Genomic DNA, 20,715 nt, shown 5'->3' on the forward strand with positions numbered 1-20,715 from the left:
TGTTTCCCTCTGTTAACTGTAATGCTTTAAAAGGATATTTGTAAACGTTTGCATAGAAAAAAAGCACATGAACTGTCCTTCAGAAAACTGCAACATGTTCGCAAATATGTGTGTTTTCATGTATCCCCTGTGTGTCCTCAAGACCCCCAGTTTAGGAAAGTTTTCAAAAGGTCTTGTTCTAAGTCAATCTCTTACAGTGTTTTGCAAGCAGCCCTCAAAATGGGAGGTGGGTAGTTTAGGACAGTAAATACATGCTACTAATGGCTGGAAGAGTTTGATTCCTATGAAATGCAATCCACTAAGCAAGGTGTAAAACAATGTACAGACCGCACCTTTGTTTATCTTTCCTTTTCTTGATCAGGGCATCCTTTAATAACAATAGACCGTTTTGCTTTGCTTTGTTTTGTTTTTCAGATGAGAAAACTCGGGTGATTTTTATTATTTCCATTCTAAACTGAGGGGAGATGAGCTTCACAAATGTAAGACAACTTATCAAAGAGGCCACAAAATTAAAAGATGAGTCTGGGTTTCAAAACCGCCTCTGAAAATGCTAGGAGAGAGACCCCAGCCCCTACGTCGAAGATTCGTCCACGGCCAGGAGGCCCGGGTGCCTGAAGAGACACGGCAGCCCCCCGTTAATTACCTAAATACCCGGTGACAATTGTGACTGGAATCTTAATGATGAAGTCAAGATTTTCTTCTTTTTCTTGGTGCTTGGTCTCAATGGGGACCAATTCGGGACAATCCTCCGCGTACTCTTCTTCCGCCTCCACGGTTTTCATAGCAGGTAACATGCTGCCGGCAGTACTCCACCCGTCAGATAAAAAGCTGCCGCCAGTCGCATTTCCGCGACAGGATTCGGTCGGCGCGGGGCTGATGGCGTCACCACAACGCGTCGCCTAGCCTGACTCTAAGGAACAGCCGGCCCTCCAGCCACGCAACTACGGAAGCTAGACACGCTTTCCCGGGGAGGCACGCCCCTACGCAGAGATAGACACGCCCCCAGCACAATGGCACGCCCCCTATAGAGCGAGACACACCCCCGAGTTAAACTGCACTTGACTGTTTGGACGCTAGGAGCTCCCATGCCTCGAAGTTGTAGTGGGCTCCAGCAGTTAGCTACTATCTTTTGTTAGGGCTGAGGCAACACCGGTTAGGACTTGGGCAGCTTCACCACAGAACAGACTTTCTCAAGTTGACATATTTTATTCTCATGAAGTCCACCTTTTTTCATTCACATGGAAAAAGAGTGATTATGAAGTCATGCTGTAAACTGTAACCTTTCTCATTTACTTGGATATAAGGTAAACTCACATCATTAATTGTATTTGTTGATTCATACTATTCTCATTAGTCTCTGGACTCCTTTGTATTTGTTTATAGTGGACTACTTGACAGTTCCCCTAACCTAAAAACATTAAGTTGCACCTCTTCTCCCCCAGCCTAGCATACTAACTACAATCGCGAATTGGGATCTGCTTGGGAATGCTAAACATTCCTTTATGTGTTTATTATGGCTTGTCCTTATACACATGCACATAAATAATGTTGACCATTGTTTGTTTCTCAATTTCAAAAAAAAAAAAAAGAGTACCATTCTACCATTCAATGTATAATCTCTTGGGGCTTGCTGGATTTCCAGCTTCACTACTGAATTTCCTGTCAATTGTTATCAGGTGTTGCTGTTTTGTTTCCTTTTGAAACATTCATGCACTTTCCCAACAACATAAGAGATCGCCTTGGTGTAGTGTTGGTACTAGCAGATATTAATCTTTTACCAGTTAAATACAAAATAGTACCTCAGTGTGATCATCAGTTGCATTTCCTTGGATTTGAACAAGACTGAACAACTTTTTATGTGTTTTGGCCGTATTGAATTTCAGGCCTTAAGAGGAGCTAGCAAGGATTGCTGTGTGGGCATCAGATCCCGTCACAGATGGTTATGAGCCAGTTAGTGCTGGTAAATGCCGAACCATCTCTCCAGACTCTCGAAACAAGGTTTTAATCGGTTATATACTTCGGGTGTTCGGTGTACTCCAAACACCCATCAGCAGATAGACAAACCAATTGTGATATATCTAGACTTGGAAAATTAATTGGTGAGGAACAGGTACAAAGTACTGGTGACCTGCTACCAGGTAAGCATATCTCAAAGGCATGCTAAAATATAAAGCCATTCACAAAGACTATACATTCTGCAAGTCCATTAATATCGTTTGTCCACGACAGGCAAATCTAGAGATACAGAAAACAGGTTAGTGACTCCTACAAACTAGGGGTTTAATAAATAGTCCCTGCTAGTAGGCATCATTCGTTTTTAGGGTAGTAAAAGTGTTCTAAACTTGATTATCATTATGGTAGAAGAACTCTGAATCCACATTGAATTGTGCACACTAAATTAGTCAGTTTTATCTTGCATTGAGTTTTATCTCTTAACTACTATTTTAGGTCAAGGCAATCGTGTGCTCAGACCTTATGCCAGATTTTCTTGTTTTGTTTTTCACATAGAATTGATAATTTTAGCAGTTTAAAGTTCTAACCCCAGGTGCAAGCGTAGGCTTATAATTTGGTAAAAATTGTTCCTTTAGTCTTTTTGCATATCCATTTCCAATAAAAAAATTATCCAGGGAATGTATGGAGTTGTCATTTTCTTTTCTCACTTTAGTAACTGAGCAGAATTCCAGAAGATCAGGTCGCTCTTCTCTCTCTCTCTCTCTCTCTCTCTCTCTCTCTCTCTCTCTCTCTCTCTCTCCTTATTTATTTATTTATTTATTTTTAAATTTGTTTGCATTACATCACTGTCCCCCCTTCCAGTGCCCTCCTCCCACAGTCCTTCCCCCAACATCCTATCTCTCCTCCTTTGAGAGAGTGAAAGTCCCCCTGGGTATATCCCTCCATCCCAACACCCGCCATCCCCCCAACTCCCAGCTCCCCCTCCCCCCCACTTCTTATCCTGCTGAGGCCAGACAAGGTAGCCCAGCTAGTAGAACATATCCCACAAACAGGCAATAGCAGCTTTTGGGATAGCCCTGCTTCATTTGTTCAAGACCCACACGAAGACCAAGGTATACATGGAGAGGCCTGGCTAGGTCCAGCCCGTGTATGTTCTTGGGTTGGTGATTCAGACTCTGAGAGCCTCAAGGGTCCAGGTTAGTTGAATCTGTTGGTCTTCCTATGGAATTCCTATCCCCTTCTGGATCACAATTCTTGCCCCTATTCTAAGAGTCCCCACATTCCGAAGTCTACTGTTTGTCTGTGGGTCTCTGCATCTCTGTGAGTTAACTGCTGGGTGGACCCTTTCAGAGGACAACCATGCTGCGCTCCTGTCTGCAAGCATAGCGGAGTATCATCAATAGTGTTAGGGATTGGTGCTTGCCCACGGGATGGGTCTCTAGTTGGACCAGTTATTGCTTGGCCGTTCCCTCATTCCACTGACCATTCCTCTGTTCCATCCTCCATCCCTGCATTTCTTGAAGGCAGGATAAATTTGGGGTCAAAATTTTTGTGGGTGGGTTGGTGTCCCTATGGCACTATTGGGCATCCTGCCTGGCTACAGGAAGTGGCCTCTTCAGGTTCCATGTCCCCACTGTGGTGAGTCTTAGCTAAAGCCACCCCTATAGATTTTTGTTAGTCTCCCTATCCCAGGTCTCTAGAAGGTCCTCAAGATGCCCCCCCACACCCACACCCACACCCACACCCACACCCACACCCACACCCACACCCACACCCACACCCACACCCACACCCACACCCACACCCACACCCACACCCACACCCACACCCACACCCACACCCACACCCACACCGTTGCAGATTTCCATTCATTCTCATCTCTCCTGTCTCTCCCCACATCTGATGATCCTGATCCTAAACCTCCCCTATCCCCTCTCCCATCCAGTTCCCTCCCTCCATCTGCCACCTACAACTGTTTTATTCCCCTTTCTAAGTGAGATTCAAGCTTCCTTGCTTGGACCTTCCTTCTTGTTTAGCTTCTCTGTGGAGTGTAGCATGGCTATTCTGTACTTTATGACTAATGTCCACTTATAAATGAGTACATACCACACTTGTACCCTTGGGTCTGGACACCTCACTCGGGGCGATAGTCTCAAGTTTAATCCATTCACCTACAAAATTCATGATGTCTCTTTTTAATAGCTGAGTAGTATTCCATTGTGTAGATGTACCAGATTTCCTTTATCCATTCTTCAGTTGAGGGATATCGTAGTTGTTTCCAGTATCTGGCTATTACAAATAAAGCTGAAAAGGAAGATTTTAATCTAATAATTCTAATATTTGGAGCCTCAGTTCTCCCAAGGTAACTAAATCTGATTTTTTTCTAGATCTTTATTCTAGCATAACAGAAGATTTAACCATTTTTCTAAGTGAGCCTTTGTTCTTATTGATTAATTCAAAATGTCTTTTAAAGTAAGCAAAAACAATTCCTACATATAAAATGGTAGAATGCATGACAGTTATTCATTTATCTTAAAATTCCCTCCACGGATAACTTTGTTATTTTATTTAGTGTCAATGGAGTATGGTAAAACAATATTAACAGCAATAATTATACTGTGTGGAGTCCTTAATACCTAATGAATATCACATCAAGCATATTAAATATATTTAACTGTAAGGTAAATACTGCTTGTTTGCCCACTGCATAGACAGGAAACTAAACTAAGGGCATGAAGTATCATGCTCACGGTCATAAAGCAGTGAGGACCAGCTCCGTGGCTCACTCCAGATCCGCCTAACCAGAAATTTCATGTTCTTCCAACCCAGGGATCTGAAAGCTTTCAGAACAAAACATAAACCAGATAACAAATTCTTTAGGTTTTACAGACCCAAAAAATCAAACCTGGGGAGAATTTGATTATAGAATAAAGGAAAGGTCAGATTACTATCAGTTGAGCAGTGTGTGATCTTTGCGGAGTAAGATCCCCTCTAGTGAAGAACAAAACAGGTTAAGTTCCCAGGGAGCCTACATTCTAGCAGCTCAACTTTGTGACAGTCACCCTCCTTTATCAAAATCCTTGGGCATAGTTCCCTGTCACTTCCCATTGTTCTATTTTTTTTTTTACTTCCTTGAGTAGTTATACCTGTCGCCATGAGAAAAGGTAAGTGCTGTGACTGCATCTAAATCTGAGGGGAAAGAATGCCAACTGGCCTTTCTTTTTTCTCTCACTTTTTTTTCAGCTTCCTGCACAGGCACCCTCATGGCCAGTAATAGCTCCTGGCTTAGAGAAAAGGAAACTGAGAGTTTCACAATGAGTCCACTTCTTCTTAGTTAACAAATAAAACAAACGCAATGTTTTATAAATGTTTAATGTTTACCAGTTTGTTTGCACATGGACGTGTTGGGAACAGAGCAGGAAGGCCCCAGAGTATTGGCAGCTCTTTCTATGATTGCCTTGGTTCAAGCTGACTATTGGAACTCAGAGCTTGATTATCTTGTGTGAAAATACACAGCCGCTCGAAAGAAATAGATCTCCTCACTAGAATATTGAAAGTGGCCAGCCGATGAAATCCATACATTTCCATGTTTCAGGATGTATGACTTCTTTTCAAAGGCTGTTGGCAATACTTTTAAATCTGGGGTAATTGAGTAATGTTAGCATTAATAAGGCTTAGCTTACATGCCGGTCACTTACAAAAGTCAGTTTCCTACAAATTCAAAGGCAAAACCAAACACTAACGAGAGCCTGCAGGCAGACTAGATAGAGAGTGGCACTATCGTCTGTAAAATATAGGATTAAGCAAGGAATTGTATTGCGCAAGACAAAAGAATGTGAAGTAATTTATGTTGTAATTGCTTAGGGTGATAGTTTAAGCAATATCTTCTTATCAATAAAAATTTGAAACTAACATTTGTGGCTTTCCATTTTACTGTCCAACATTTATAGTTTTAAGGAAGTATACTCCCAACACACAGGAGTGTTTCTTAAATGCAAATATAAGGTCACTATTTCTTGAGTGTAAATAAAAACAGAAATGAATGAGAGCTCTCCACCTCTCTTCCTCATGCTCCTCTCTCTTTCCCGTAAAGAGTGTTCAACTCACTTAGCAAAGACGATGCTACCTGAATTGGAGACTGGTGTCTTCTGACTCCTTCAGCTCCCTTTGAGTAAGTTCCTCACTGTCTTAGTTCCTTCATGATGTTATAACACAACACAGAACTGGAGACCGTGCAAGAGAAAATTACTTCACATCCTTCTAAGACAGTGAAGTCCAAGATCAAGGCATGTGCAGGTTTGTTGTCTGATGAAGATGTGACTTCTGTGTACTCCAGAGAAGACATGTGCTATGACCTCAGCAGGCAAATGACCAGAAGCTATGAGATCATTAATCTCATCCATTAAGACAAACCTTGTTACTTACTCACCGCTAAAGGCCTCACCTCTTAATACTATCTCACTGGTGATTAAACTTCAACTGTATACATTTAGGGGACAAATTCACAACACAGCAGCCACCAAAATTGTACTGAACATGAAAGATGAATGAAATTTTCTTAAGATTAATGTACTTCCTTTTATTAATTTAACATTTCCTTCCTGCCCACGAGTCTCAGTGTGGACTGCTCCAAATTCATAGCAACAAAGATTTTTTTCAAGCCACTTCCGTCTCTCACCTCTTTAAATGGTTTTTCTTTAAGGAAATTTCTTCAAATTAGCAACTTTCAGCATGCTTATTCCACTACGTATAACTATACTGTTTCAGTGGTACAAAGACTATCTGAACTAACTGGAGAGTTCCTGAGTTAAGGACTTTTATTATTCTTCCTCCCTTTCTCTGCTTAAAAAATAATTGTTGAGAATTTTCATTTACGAATACACTCTATTTACATCATTCCAAGCCCTTCCTCTCCCTCTCCAACTCCTCCAGTATCTCTCCTCCCTCAAATTCATGACCTGTTCTTCTATAATTTGTATTGGTGTGTGTGTGTGTGTGTGTGTGTGTGTGTGTGTGTGTGTGTGTGTGCTCACGCATGTGCTCGCGCATGCGTACAGCCATTGATTACCTCACCTACAGGTGAGGCCTTATGAAGTTTTTCTCCATCCATGTCTACTCACTGTGCAGAGCAAGGCCGTAAGTTGAGATTCCCTGAGTACGATATCCTTGTGGTATCTAGAAGACACGTTCTCTCAGCAGGCATCCTGGACCCTGGGCTCTTACAACCTTACCATCTCCTATTCCATGATGTTCTCTGAGTCTTGGGTGTTGGGGGTTGGGTCATGCATATATCATTTGGGGATACACATCCCACTATCACTTATTTTTACCGGGGGTGGATCTCTGTAGTAGCCTCTACCGACTATGCAGAAATGTGGGAGCTACTCCTACTGTGGGTACAAGTATTTAGTATACAGTACAGTCGGAAACTAGATTGACTTAGGAAAATGGCCGTGGTATGCTCTCTGCTAGGGTCTCTGACATCTCTGGTCATAAGGTCTTGGCTAGGTTCACAATCCCCAGTATGAGTTCTGGCTTAGTTTGCCATCACTTGCTGTGATAAACACCATGACCAAAAGGAAGGAATTTATTTTATTTCACAGCTTGTAGTCTATTGTGAACGGAAGTCAGGGTAAGAACTTAAGGCAAGAATGTGGGGCAGGGCCTGAAACAGACCATGGAGGAATGCGGATTACTGGATTACTCTTCACGGCTGCCTCAGCTTGCTTTTTTTTTTTTTTTTTTTTTTAATAACACCTAGGACCATGTGCTCAGGGGTGGCACCAGCCACAGTAGGCTGAGCCCTTCCACATCCATTAAGAAAACACCTCACAGATTTGCCTACAGGCCAGTCTGCTGGAGGCATTTTCTCACTTGAAGTTCCTTCTTTGCACGTGACCTTGGACTGTGTCAAAGTGACAAAGAAATAACCAGCACACATTCACTCCTTGCGAGTTAGCTTTAAGTCCAACTCAAAAGCTGTTGGTTATCCCTAAGATAAAAGTTCCACTGTTGCGTTACACCGATCGATCATTGTTCTGATTCCCGGCCTTCACTGCAGGGTAGGTCCATTGGTAACACCTCTGTCTTGGCAGCTTGCACAGCATCTTCTGATGCTAGGAGAGCTTGTCTTCAGGGAAGAAGTTTCCAGGTCAGCTTGGTTCCCCCAAGGCCTGTGTCTGAAGCGAGTGGGTCTTAGCCTTCAACAATAGGGTCTTACCTTCAAGTTCTGTGAGGTAAGCAAGGACAACGGCAATTAGTTTATATTTGGATCCCCCAACCTACAACCAACAATATAATGGGCGATGTCTCTTGCCTGGCACTTGGGTTTTTCCTAGTCTGTAACTCTCTTGGGGAGCATTATCGCCCCATGTGGGGTAATTCCATATAAATTTTACACACATACACACACACACACACACACACACACACACACACACACACACTCTCACACACATACACTCACATACACATACTCTCACACACACACACACACATGTTAGTGTATTTTTAAGTGAGCTTACAAAATAACTTGTTCCCCTATGGCCTTTTCAAACATCCCAGTGCCATTTATCTTCTCTCTCTTTCTCTCCCTCCTCTGCATACCTCCCTCACCAGTTAAACTTGCTCTGTTTTTCTCTTTTCCCCCTTCTTAGCACCGATGTCCTACTAAACCCACTCTAGAGCTTCCCCTGCCCCACAGCCTGTCATGGTCCCAGTCTACTTTCCTGGATTCTGTAGTTCCTCCAGATTACATACTCTGAAGACCTGCAAAGAAGAGAAACAACTAGAGAGACATTTGGTTGTCCATGCTCATTGTGCTCTATTTACAACAGCTAGGAGGTGGGAGGTGCCTATACATCCATACCTGGTGAGTGGATGACAAATATAGAGTATACATACACAGTGGGATTCTATTAATCTATAAAGAAGAGTAAGACTTGGGGGTAAGTAGATGGAAATGGAAAATCTTATACTGGGTGAGGTAATCAAGATCCAGAAAGACAGGTTCCGAATATTCTTTCTTCTTTACTTCTAAACCCCGATGGTTTAACTATGTGGATGTCTCCCAGAAGCGAAGTCCTCCTATCCCAGTCTTCTCTGCATCTATATGTGTCCAAGTTGAGAAAATTCTGGCTACGGGACATATGCATGTGGCATCTTTCTTCATTTCTCCTTTCGTCCTCTTGTCTAGGATGTGGGAGTGATGGTTGCAGCACATCCTGCTTACTGATGATGAGAGCTACACACAGGAGGAAGTGGAACGACGACTTGGAAACAGTCACTACTGTGGTCAGTGCCTCCTGAGGACTGCACTAAACCACAGAAGAGGGTAATAGAAGCTGCATGCTGTCTAAAGTTCTGTTTGTGCCTCTGAAACTAGTCATGACCACTGTGAGGTTTTTATTTGGTTAGCTGTCTTTAGAGTAGCACGTATAACCCCTTGATAAAATGTTTAAAGAAAACAGCAGTCTCTCTCACCACCGTCAGTCCTCTCTTTTCTGCTACTGAGTACTGAAAAAAATCAATGTGAGCCGATGAATAGATGCCAATACAGTTTAAATATGTGACCTATAGCTTGGCTGCTACATATTTTGCAGGGGACTGGGGACTGAACCTAGGGCCTTGTGCTTGCTAGGCAAGCGCTCTACCACTGAGCCAAATCCCCAACCCCATATTATTTTAATATACACCTATATCTTTTATATTTTTAAGATTTCTTATTTATATGAATACACTGTAGCTGTCTTCAGACACACCAGAGGAAGGCATCAGATCCCATTACAGGTGGTTGTGAGCCACCATGTGGCATGTGACTGTTAGAAATTGAACTCAGGGCCTCTGGGAGAGCAGTCACTGCCCTTAGCTATAGAACCATCTCTCCAGTCACCATGTGTTTGTTTGTTTGTTTGTTTATAACATAAATAAGTACATGTAGGCTTTTTTCTGGATCTTTATTTCCATGAAATATGAAAATATGCTCTGTTGATGCTTTCTTCTCATAAGAATGAGGCTTATGCCCATGGATGCTATAGTGGTACGAACATTACATGGCTAACCAATGGCTTTAGGATCAGGTTTAAGGCCTACTTTACAGAAGAAAAAACATGTTCACTTCAATAAATCTGACCAAGAACCTGCTACAAATTTCTAAATGGAAATAGCTAAATAGGTTTTTCTTACATTAGAGTAAGGCTTTGCTTTGTACTGTGAAAGTTGCTAGAACCAAGTTTAATTTTAGCAGCCTCTAAAGACAAAAAGGGTGGAGCAGAAAGGTCTCAGATGAAAAACTCTCATTGTCTCAGGGAGACAGAGACTGAACACAGACCTTCCTGCTTGTTTACATGCACTCTCACTGAACTTCAACCCCAGCCCCGAAGCATTCTGATTAATAAAAGAACCCACGCTGTAAGATGTGAAACGTTCATCTAGACCTTAAATACAAACTTAATTTCCTATAGCACTCATACCCTCTGGATTATAGCATAAGACTAATGTACTCAGCATGCATTTTGTAATTTCATGGTCATTCCATGATTTAGAGTGAGATTGAATAAAACTCTAAAGTGAACGGTTGACTTGTTCATTCTCAGTAAACATTGAGAAAACAACTTAATATATCATAACCATAGAGCACTTGCCTAGCAAGTGCAAGGCCCTGGGTTCAGTCTCCAGCTCCAAAAAAAAAAAAAAAAAAAAAAAAAAAAGAAAAAGAAAAAAAAAAAATCATAACCAAAACAGAGTGTGCTTTCAACAAACCTGTCAGCAGAGCTAGAGTGCCCACCTGGACCTTGGCCCCATCTGGGTAGCTCTTTGTTTAGAGTGTGTCTGAGGTCTCCAGAATGCCTACACTCGCCCCATTATCTTCTCTGAGAAGGGTTTACACTAGCATTATGCTTTGCTCAAATGCTCTTAAAATTAAAGACCCAAATTTAGAGATCAATTATAATTTCTTTTAATATCGAGCAAAATCACATCAAAATGTTAGGTTTAAAACACAGGATGGAGAGCAGGGCCTGCCCTTCACCTGAACAGCACAGCAGAGCTGGCCCTGCATGTGAAGGTTGTAGTGAGTCCAGGAGAGCCAGCCCTGCCTCTTGTCTGCAGGGAGGTGGTATAGACAAAGGAGAGCTGCCCGCATCCTCTCCCTCCTCCCTTGCCACTTATGGTGGTCAAAGAACTGGCCCTGGAGTTATGAGAGTGGGAGAACTAGCCCTGCCCCTTGCTGGCTGTAATACTTGGGAGAGTGGATCCTGCATCTGGGCAGCAGGATAGAGCTGGCACTGTTTGCAGGGGTGGTGGGTGAGAGGTGGGGAAAGGGGTAAGGAGGAAGGAATGGGCTTGGGGAGGCAGTCTGTGGGGGAGTTACTGGTGAAGAAATAGCCTAGAGACCAGAAAAAAATATTACCCACTATTTATCTGATAGGATTGTTATACAGAATATATAAATAATTAAAAAATTAAACACAGAAAGAACAAATAATCCAAACAACAAACAGGCAAAAGAACTGAAAAACTCTTACAGGAAAAGAAATGACCAGAAAAATAAAACACAACTCAAAACTCCCTCAAGATTTTATTTCATGCAAGTCAGAATAACTGTAATGAAGAAAGGAAAAACAAACCCAGGCAAGGTTGGGAAGGCGTGGGGAGTTGGACCTTCACACAGTTCGTGGGAACGTCAATTACTGCTGAAGTGGAAACCAATGTGGAAATTGCTCAAAAACAAACAAACAAAAAGCAAAAGACTCCTACATGATCTAGCTGTAGTATTTTTGCATATATATCTGAAGGAATCCAAATCAGCATGCAAGAAAGTTACACACACATCCGGGCTTATTTTGGCCCAGTTCACAGAAGTCAAGGAATGGAATGAGCCAGCAGATAAAATGATTTTTACATAAAGTGCCTATACATAGTGGAGTTTTATTTAGACATAAGAAGAACAAAATAATCATTTTTCACAACAATGGATGGAACTGGATATGGGTTGTGCAAAGCAAAATAAGGCAGACTCTAGGAGACAGGTGTCATGTGCACACACAAAGTCAGAAGGAAAACAAAAGAACATGAGAGTGCAAGGGAGCAAGGGAGAGTTGGGGAGAGCATGGAGAGTTGGGGAGAGCATGGAGAGGGAGGGAGGGTGGAGGAGAGGATGGGAAGAGAGGGAGAATGGGGTAGAGGATGGTGAAAAGGGGTGCATAATTGGTGTGTGTGAGTCTGGTTATGATCAAAATACATTATAGCTCATATGAAAATGTCAAGTTCATTATTTTATATAAGTCAGAATGTGCTAAAACAAGAGAGGGCACTAAAAGAATTTGGGGACTGTCTACTTGATTTTATTGTTTGCTAGATGCATGAATTTGCCAGCAGTCATGGATTTATATACAAAAATTACAGTATATATATGCATATATGTATGTGTCTACTATATATACTAAATATATATACATTAATATATAATATACTATATATTAAATGCTATATATGCTAAATATTATATATGCCAAAATATATAGAATATATACATATACACGCACACACTAAAATACATTAAATTGTTGCAAAAAAGTGAATGACAATATATTTTTGAGTACAATTATGAAAGCACTGGAGTATCAATATTAATATCAAATAAACTGCTATTTAGAACAAAATTGTTATAAAATATTGTATATAGATTATAAATTAAAATTTTGTAAACATTAGAATAAGTAAAATGTGTTAACTCTAAAACATCTTTCATCCGAAGGAGAAAAATGCAGCGTTGTTTGCTTAGTGGCTCCATTTGGAGGGAGAGCAGGGAGAGAAGATGGCTAACAGAGCAGTATGTGTGTTCACTGCTTGTCATTCTTCTAAGTGTTGCTTTCAGAGCAATGAGCAGAACTTTAGTCTACAAAGTCAACATTTGCTTCTCATTATCAAACCATGGCTTAAAATTAACTTTATTAACCCAGCTTAAAATGAAACTTTCCTTTATACTCTGACTTCTCACTTTGAAACCTTCACTCTACAAAAGTTTCAGTTACTTGACAGAGATTCTCCCCTGCCCTTCATCCTACTCTCCCCGTGTTAATCTTCCAGTTGCTGTGCTGTTGCCGAAGGCAGGAGATTAACGTTAGTAGGTTGCCATTAATTACTTTTTTAGACTTTATTTAAATGTTGTCATTTGACTCAGGAAAGTCCTATTTGTGTCTGGGTTCAATGTTACATTTCTGAATTCCAAGTACTGTGGTTAAGTAGAAGCAAGAGGATTGGTCACAAGTTCAAGACCAGCATGGCCTATACGTAGAGAGAGAATTCCAGGCTAGCCAGGGCTATATAGTGAGACTCTGTCTCAAAAATTACAAAAAAAAAAAATTTAAAAGCTAATAAAAATAAAAATAAAATAAAAACCAAAAAAAAAAAATCAGTAAATAGATAATAAGGTAAAATAAATTCCCAATTCTGGGATTTCTGGACCAGGAAACCAACCCAGGAAGCCACGTTACATATTGCTCTCTTACTTCATTTTAGTGAAGGATCGTATTCAGTCTCTCTCCTTCCTAACTTTAATTTTCATGACCTGGCAAGGACACTGGTGAGTTATTCTGTGGAATGTCTCGACTTGGGTTTGCACTACGTTGCTCATGCTTAAGTTTGGATTACACATTCCTGGCAAGGATGCTTCCAAGTTAATATTGCCTCAGAAAGCACCTGATGTCCACATATCCCTAATGACTCCTGCTAGCATAGGTCCCGTGATTATAGCCCCTGCCAGCTTTCTCCACTTTAAGGTTACTGTTTCCCCACTGTGGTTAATGAGTCCCTAGTGGAGAGATACTTTAAACTCTATGCAAATATCTTGTGTCCCTCCCCCAGCTATCTGACCCTTTAATTCAGGATCTTTGCCACTGAGATGTAACCCAAGCCTCTTTCTGATCGTTGTTTTATTTGTTGGTGTGTGTGTGTGTGTGTGTGTGTGTGTGTGTGTGTTGTGTGTTGTGTGTTTCTGTCTGTCTGTCTGTCTCTCTCTCTCTCTCTCTGTGTCTGTCTGTGTGCCTGTCTGTCTGTGACAAGGCCTCTCTGGTGTAGCCCAGGATGGCTTTGCATTCACTATGCAGCCCAGGATAATCTCATTGTCACAGTTCTCTTGCCTCTGCTCCGAGTGCTGGGAATTACAGGTACGCACCCCTGCCAATACGCACCACCACTCCTAATACCTCTTGGTTTTTTTGTTGCTTTGTTTTGTTTGCTTTTAATCATACTTTAGTGAGCTACTTTATAGTCCATTCTCATTTTTTTTTTTTTTTTTTTTTTTTTTTTTTTTTTTTTGGAGCTGGGGACCGAACCAGGGCCTTGCGCTTCCTAGGTAAGCGCCACCGCTGAGCTAAATCCCCAGCCCTCATTTCTTAAAAGCATAGTTTTGTTGATGCATAACTTACCTAGTATACATTATAATTGTACAATTCAATGGATTTTAAATGCCTTCATACATCTGTGCAAGAAAACACCACAATCTAGTTTTAGAACACTTTCATTGTGCCAAAAATCCTTTGGGGACTGGCAATATGGATTAGCAGGTAAAGGGTATGGCCGTGTCAACCTTATGACCTGAGTTTAATCCCCAGAACCCATGTAAAGATGAGAGGATAGAAACAACTCCACAAAGTTCTCCTCTGACTGCCACATGAACTTTGTGACACACACCCACCCCCACCAGAAACACACACACACACACACATCACACACATTCACATAGACACACACGCACTCTCACACATACATACACACATCACACACATACACACACACACACACACATCACACATACATCACACACACATCACACACACTCATCACACATACATCACACACATATCACGCACACATCACACACATCACACACACATCACACACACATCACACACATCACACACACATCACACACATCACACACACACATCACACACATACACACACATACATCACACACACATCATACACACTCATCACACACATCACACACATCACACACGCACACACACACACACACACACACACACACACACACACACACACAGTTCCTTTGGATCTGTTTACATCCATCTGCTCTCCACTTCAGGCCCTGGGTAACCACTAATCTGCTTTCTGTCTTATCCACATGACTTTTACTCTTGTCCATCACAGTGTTATCGCGATCTTTTCTGAACTTTTGACGCTCAAAAGACTGTCTTAGTTGCTGGGATAAAGAAACATGACCAAAAGCATTTGGGCAGGACAGAGTTCACTTCAGCTTACAACTCAGGTAATACTCCATCACTATGGGAAAAAGTCGAGGTAGGAATTCAAGGTAGGAACTGAAGCACAGGGCAGAGAGAAACGGTGCATACCGGCCCTGGTATCCATGCTTGCTCAATGCTTTCTTATATAACCCAGGACCAGCATCTACCCAGAGGTAGCACTGCCCTCAATGGGCTAGGCCCTCCCACATCAATCATTAATCAAGAAAATGTCCCACAGACTTGCCTAATCTGATGGAGGCATTTTCTCAACTGAGGTTCCCTCTACAGAGGAGACTCTTTGTTAGGCCAAGTCAACAAATACCAAACTAGCACAAAGACATAATCTTTGATCTCTAAAGGCACTTTTGACTATGTGACTATTCCCAAAGCTACCACAGAGTCTTAAAGGATTGGTACTTTGTTCCCCCTCTTCCTTGGCTGCATTGGGTTAGCTCCAAGTTCACACGTACCTCGGATTGTGACTGTACATGCTGATGGGGCCATTAAAGAAGTAACTGAGGTAATGGGAGGTCATATAGGTAGGCATTAATTCAGTACTAGTGGCCTGATAAGGAGATTAAGACATAACAGCCAACGACATGGGCTTGCGAAAGACCGAGGACGCAATAAGACAGCGGCTACTTGCAAGCCAAGAAGAAAAGCCTACGAGAAACAAAAGCTCTACGCCCATGCAGGCGCTCCTGCTGGCTGCATCTTCTTGTCTGTGTGTGCAGGCAGTCAGATACCTCAGGAGGATTTTCCAACTTCAGGATTATAGATTAGAATGGAGGCGAGAGTCTTGGGACTTTATCAAATGTTCCCCCAAATTCTCCCCATTTTAGAACTAGCCCCATGCCCACATTTGCCAAGTGTTGCTCCAGAAGGAGGCTTTACTCTTTCCCCAGCCTCTGTCAGGTTGACAGAAGTTATAGAATTGTGTGGAATTCAGAACCACTTCTCCTTTTTCTTTTTGAATCTTAAAATTATGTTTTATTCAGAGAGCTCAAAATTTTAGAAGACAGTAGAATAATATCCTAGATATGTTTTAAGACTAAGACACATTATTCTTTAATCTTTTATTACAGTTCAGTCTTTATTCCCCTCCCATTCCACCCTCTGTTCCTCATCCTACACCTCCTTCCCCCCACACTCACACTCACACCCATACCCATCCCCCACCCATGCCTCCAAGAAGATGTCCCCACCCCCCAACCCTCCACCCCACCAGACCTCCCCACTCCCTGGGGCCTCAGGTCTCTGGAGGGTTGGGTGCCTCTTCTCTCACTGAGACCAGACCAGGCAGTCCTCTGCCGTATATATGTCAGGGGCCTCATATCAGTTGGTGTATGCTGCCTGGCTGGTGGCTCAGTGTCTGAGAGATCTTGGAGGTTCAGGTTAATTGAGACTGCTGGTCTTCCTGTGGGGTTGACCTCCTCCTCAGCTATTTCCAGCTTTCCCCTAATTCAACCACAGGGGTCCCAGGCTTCTGTCCATTGGTTGGGTGTAAATATCTGCATCTGACTCTTTCAGCTGCTTGTTGTGTCTTTTTGAGGGCCATCATGGTAGGCCTCTCTTGTGAGCACTCCATAGCCTCAGTAATAGTGTCAGGCCTTGAACCTCCCCTTAAGCTGGATCTCAACTTGGGCCTGCCACTGGACCTCCTTTCCCTCAGTCTCTTCTTTATTTTTGTCCCTGCAGAAGAACCACTTCTTAAACAGACTTCTAATTCACCCGCATCCTGCACCTCACCTTTCTCCCCACTGCTAAAGCAGCTAAGGAGGCCTCTGCGACAACCAGATACTGAGTAGCTATTCCTAGACAGTTGAAATAGTCCCTCTTAGAACCAAAAGAGAGGCTCCTTAAGACTTAGGAAGTAAATGAAATGTATAAGGTTCATAAAGGAAACAAACCTCAGAAGTCTCTGGAAGGTTTTGAAATCTACAAGAACCATACCCCACGTCCCATCCCACCTCCATTATATAAGCTGTAACAATTGCCAGGGGGTGAAACTCCTTCTAGGCTAACTGCCTACAAGCTGTGTACACCTCACCAGAGATGATGGTCTTGTGAGCTGCCTTTGGGTTGCTGCTCGGATAAGCGACCCTCACCCTTACTCCTGTAACCTCAACACATTCAGGAGCTCATTGAGCCAGGCTTGGGTGGAGTCACTTCTTTGGTCTGTCATCGGTGTGTCGTCTCAGGTAGGCAGAAGTGTGTGGACACCTGTGGGGCTCATGGTAGGATGCCAGGAGAGGAGAAGGATCCCTGAGTTAGGAGGGAGTGGGAGGTTAAAGAGAGAGCACAGAAGTAGACACACAGGTCTACAGACAAACATATGCAGGCAGGCTGGTGAAGGCAAAAAGCTAAGCCCTCTGACCCCAGGGCCATATTTATACCGAATCACACAAAAGTGGCGCTCTGCCAAACATAGTTATGTAACAGATTGCATCAATGTTTATTTTCAGAGTCTCCAGACATCTGGTGTCTCCGCCATTTTGTGCTGATTCAGACCACCGTCACGTCCAGTGTTAGCTGACTCAGACAGACACCCTTACTAGTGCTAGGCTGTCAAAACATAAGCTAATCCTTTATGTCCTTTTGTTTTTAACATCTCCCAAGGAAAATTCGTATACTAGGCAATCCCCATCTTTTGCCAAGACATGTCTAAGGACCATTTTTTTTTCTCAGCAATTAAATAAACTACCTCTCTATCTGTGTGGCCTCTCAATCCCAGATCACATTCTTTTTGTCTTCCCAAGTCATTCTCGAGGTGAGTTTTGACCTCAGAAACAGCTCCTTTGCTGTTTTGTTTTGTTTGTTTGTTTGTTTAGCTAGACCTTGGCACATGCCTGTATTATTCAACTGACCCCATCTCTTTAGAAATCCGATTTACATTTGTTCAAGCAAAACAAAAGCTGGCTTGGGAGGGTGAGGATGAACGAACAGGCCTGCTTTACAGTTCTGCCAAAGGACGTCTCTGCTCTTAACATACCTGGTCAAAAACTGTGTCCACGGAACCAAAAGTACACCTTTGACTCAGACCTGTCCACTTTCCTCACGTTTATAGTTCACCTGTTGACAGAAGAGGAAACTAGTAATAGCCGTGACTACAATCAAAGCAATCCTGTAGAATATCCACCCCTGACCTTAGACCTGGGATGTAGTTCACGGTTACTACCTACACTCCAGCTGCCGCTTCGGCAGGATGACAGACTCCGACTTTCAAGTGCTCAGTGTGTGGCGGACACCAGCCATGCCATTTCATATGCATTAATCTATTTAATCATCCCTTCAACCTGAGAGTACCCCAGGTTTTTATATATTTTAGGATGAGGAAAACTGAGGTTCTGAAAGAATGAAGGTTTTGTGAAATTTTACTTCTGAAGACAGAATTCAAATCCAAATTGACTAACCGCCAGGCCCTTTATCCCCACCGTGCTGATTTGTTGTTTGGGGCTCTGAAACAGTTTCAGTCCGTGAGTATAATGGCTTGGGACTCACTAGGTAGCTCAGGCTGTCCTCAAAGTCACGGAGGTCCTCCTGCCTCCACTTCTCCAATGGACCGTCACAATAGGCTCATGGCATTACCTTGTAGATTACTATATGCTGGGGCTTTTGAATGTCCGTTTCTGTATCCCAGCTCACCTAATCCTTCCTTTCTCCTTCTCCAGTCCAGCCCCCTATTATACCGTGTGTCCTGCATCACTGAACAGTTACAGTTATTTCGGTTTTTCCAAACTCCTTCTCAACCTCCATTTTTCACCCTTCTTACACATCACATTTTGGGGAGATTCTGTGACAACTCAGGCATTGACTTGGTGGCATCCACGTGCTCATCTAGCACAGAAAGAGTCCTCTTTAGCTGGGTTGAGGGTGTACCTCAGTTACGAGAGTGTCTGCTTAACTTGCTCAGGGCCCTGGGTTCAAACCTCAGGTTCACCTGTTCAAACTAGATGTGATGGCATACATCTAGAATCCCCGAATTTGGGGAGGTAGAGGCAGGGGGAATGGTCTCAGGGTTCTCAGCAACACAGTGAGTTTAAAAGATCAGCCCGAATATATGAAACCCCATCTCAGGGAGGGAGGGAGAGAGAAAGAGAGACAGAGACAGAGAGACAGAAGAGAGAATCTTCTTCACCAAGCATTAATCACTGATTGCCTCTGGGGATGGTTGAAATGGCTCAGTGGGAAAAGGCACTTGCCATGATGTCTGAGTTTGATTTTCCAGAAGCCACACAGTAGAAGGGAAGAACCAACTCTGGCAAATATTCCTCTGTGGGAATACACACACACACACACACACACACACACACACACACACACACACACACACACACACACACACCACACACACCACACACACACACACACACACACACACACACACACACACCACACACACACACACCACACACACACACACACACACACACACACACACACACACACACACACACACACACACACACACACACCACACACACCACACACACACACACACACACACACACACACACACACACACACACACACACCACACACACCACACACACACACACACCACACCACACACACACACACACACACACACACCACACACACACACACACACACCACACACACCACACACACCACACACACATAAACACACACACACACACACACACACACACACTCACACACATACACATACTCCCATTGCCATTTTCAGTAACAATGGTTTTCATTAGAACACACACACACACACCACATGACACAAACCACACACACACACTCACAACACACACACACACACCAATACACACACACACACACACACACACACACACACCCATACACACACACACACCAGTACACACACACACCAGTACACACATGCACACACACACCACACACCACACACACACACACACCACACACACACACACATGCACACACACACACTCAAATGAGTAAATGTAAAGAAATTTAAAAATTATTTGTTTGCATATCAATCCCCTCTTATACTAGATCCTAGGTTCCTGAAATTGTCGTAAATAGTGTTAGTCTTCACGTGACTCCAGTGCTCACTGCTTAGGATAAATAAATACACAAATTGAGTTTTATATAAACTTCTGGCTGAGTTAATGTTATGATTTTACGCATTTGTTGAGCAGTATGTTATAAAAGTTCTTAATTCCTTTCATTTATTCAGAGCATTGCTAATAGTTTACTTTACTTAAAAAAAAAAAAAAAAGAAAACCAGGGTCCGGGTCCAGAGCTGTGCTAGACCTCTATGTTATATCTTTAGCCTTAGATCCTTTGAGACAGGGTCTAGCCAAATGGCTCCGGTTGGCTTTGACTGCCAGTCTTTGACTTATAGCCAGTCTGATCCATACCAGTTAACTGTTGGGATTCTACATGTAAGACATTATATCCAGTCTGAACACTTTTGTGGACACTAATTTAAGAAACAAATGCTGGCATGTTTGAAAATACTGATGTTGTCGTACAA

General features: G+C 42.6%; 1 protein-coding gene across 6 annotated transcripts in view; it reads right to left on the reverse strand.

The window, feature by feature from the left end:
• LOC116891052 (COBW domain-containing protein 1) overlaps positions 1–864 on the reverse strand; it is a 41,039-nt gene extending 40,175 nt beyond the window's left edge. For all 6 annotated transcript variants that reach the window (XM_032891747.1, XM_032891745.1, XM_032891746.1 and 3 more), the window contains exon 1: positions 644–864. In XM_032891747.1, coding sequence (XP_032747638.1) covers positions 644–794 — 151 coding nt within the window. In that variant the 5' untranslated portion in view covers positions 795–864. The remainder of the gene's footprint in view (positions 1–643) is intronic.
• Between the last annotated feature and the right edge of the window lie 19,851 nt (positions 865–20,715).

Source organism: Rattus rattus, chromosome 2, assembly GCF_011064425.1.
Source record: "Rattus rattus isolate New Zealand chromosome 2, Rrattus_CSIRO_v1, whole genome shotgun sequence".
NCBI lineage: Eukaryota > Metazoa > Chordata > Mammalia > Rodentia > Muridae > Rattus > Rattus rattus.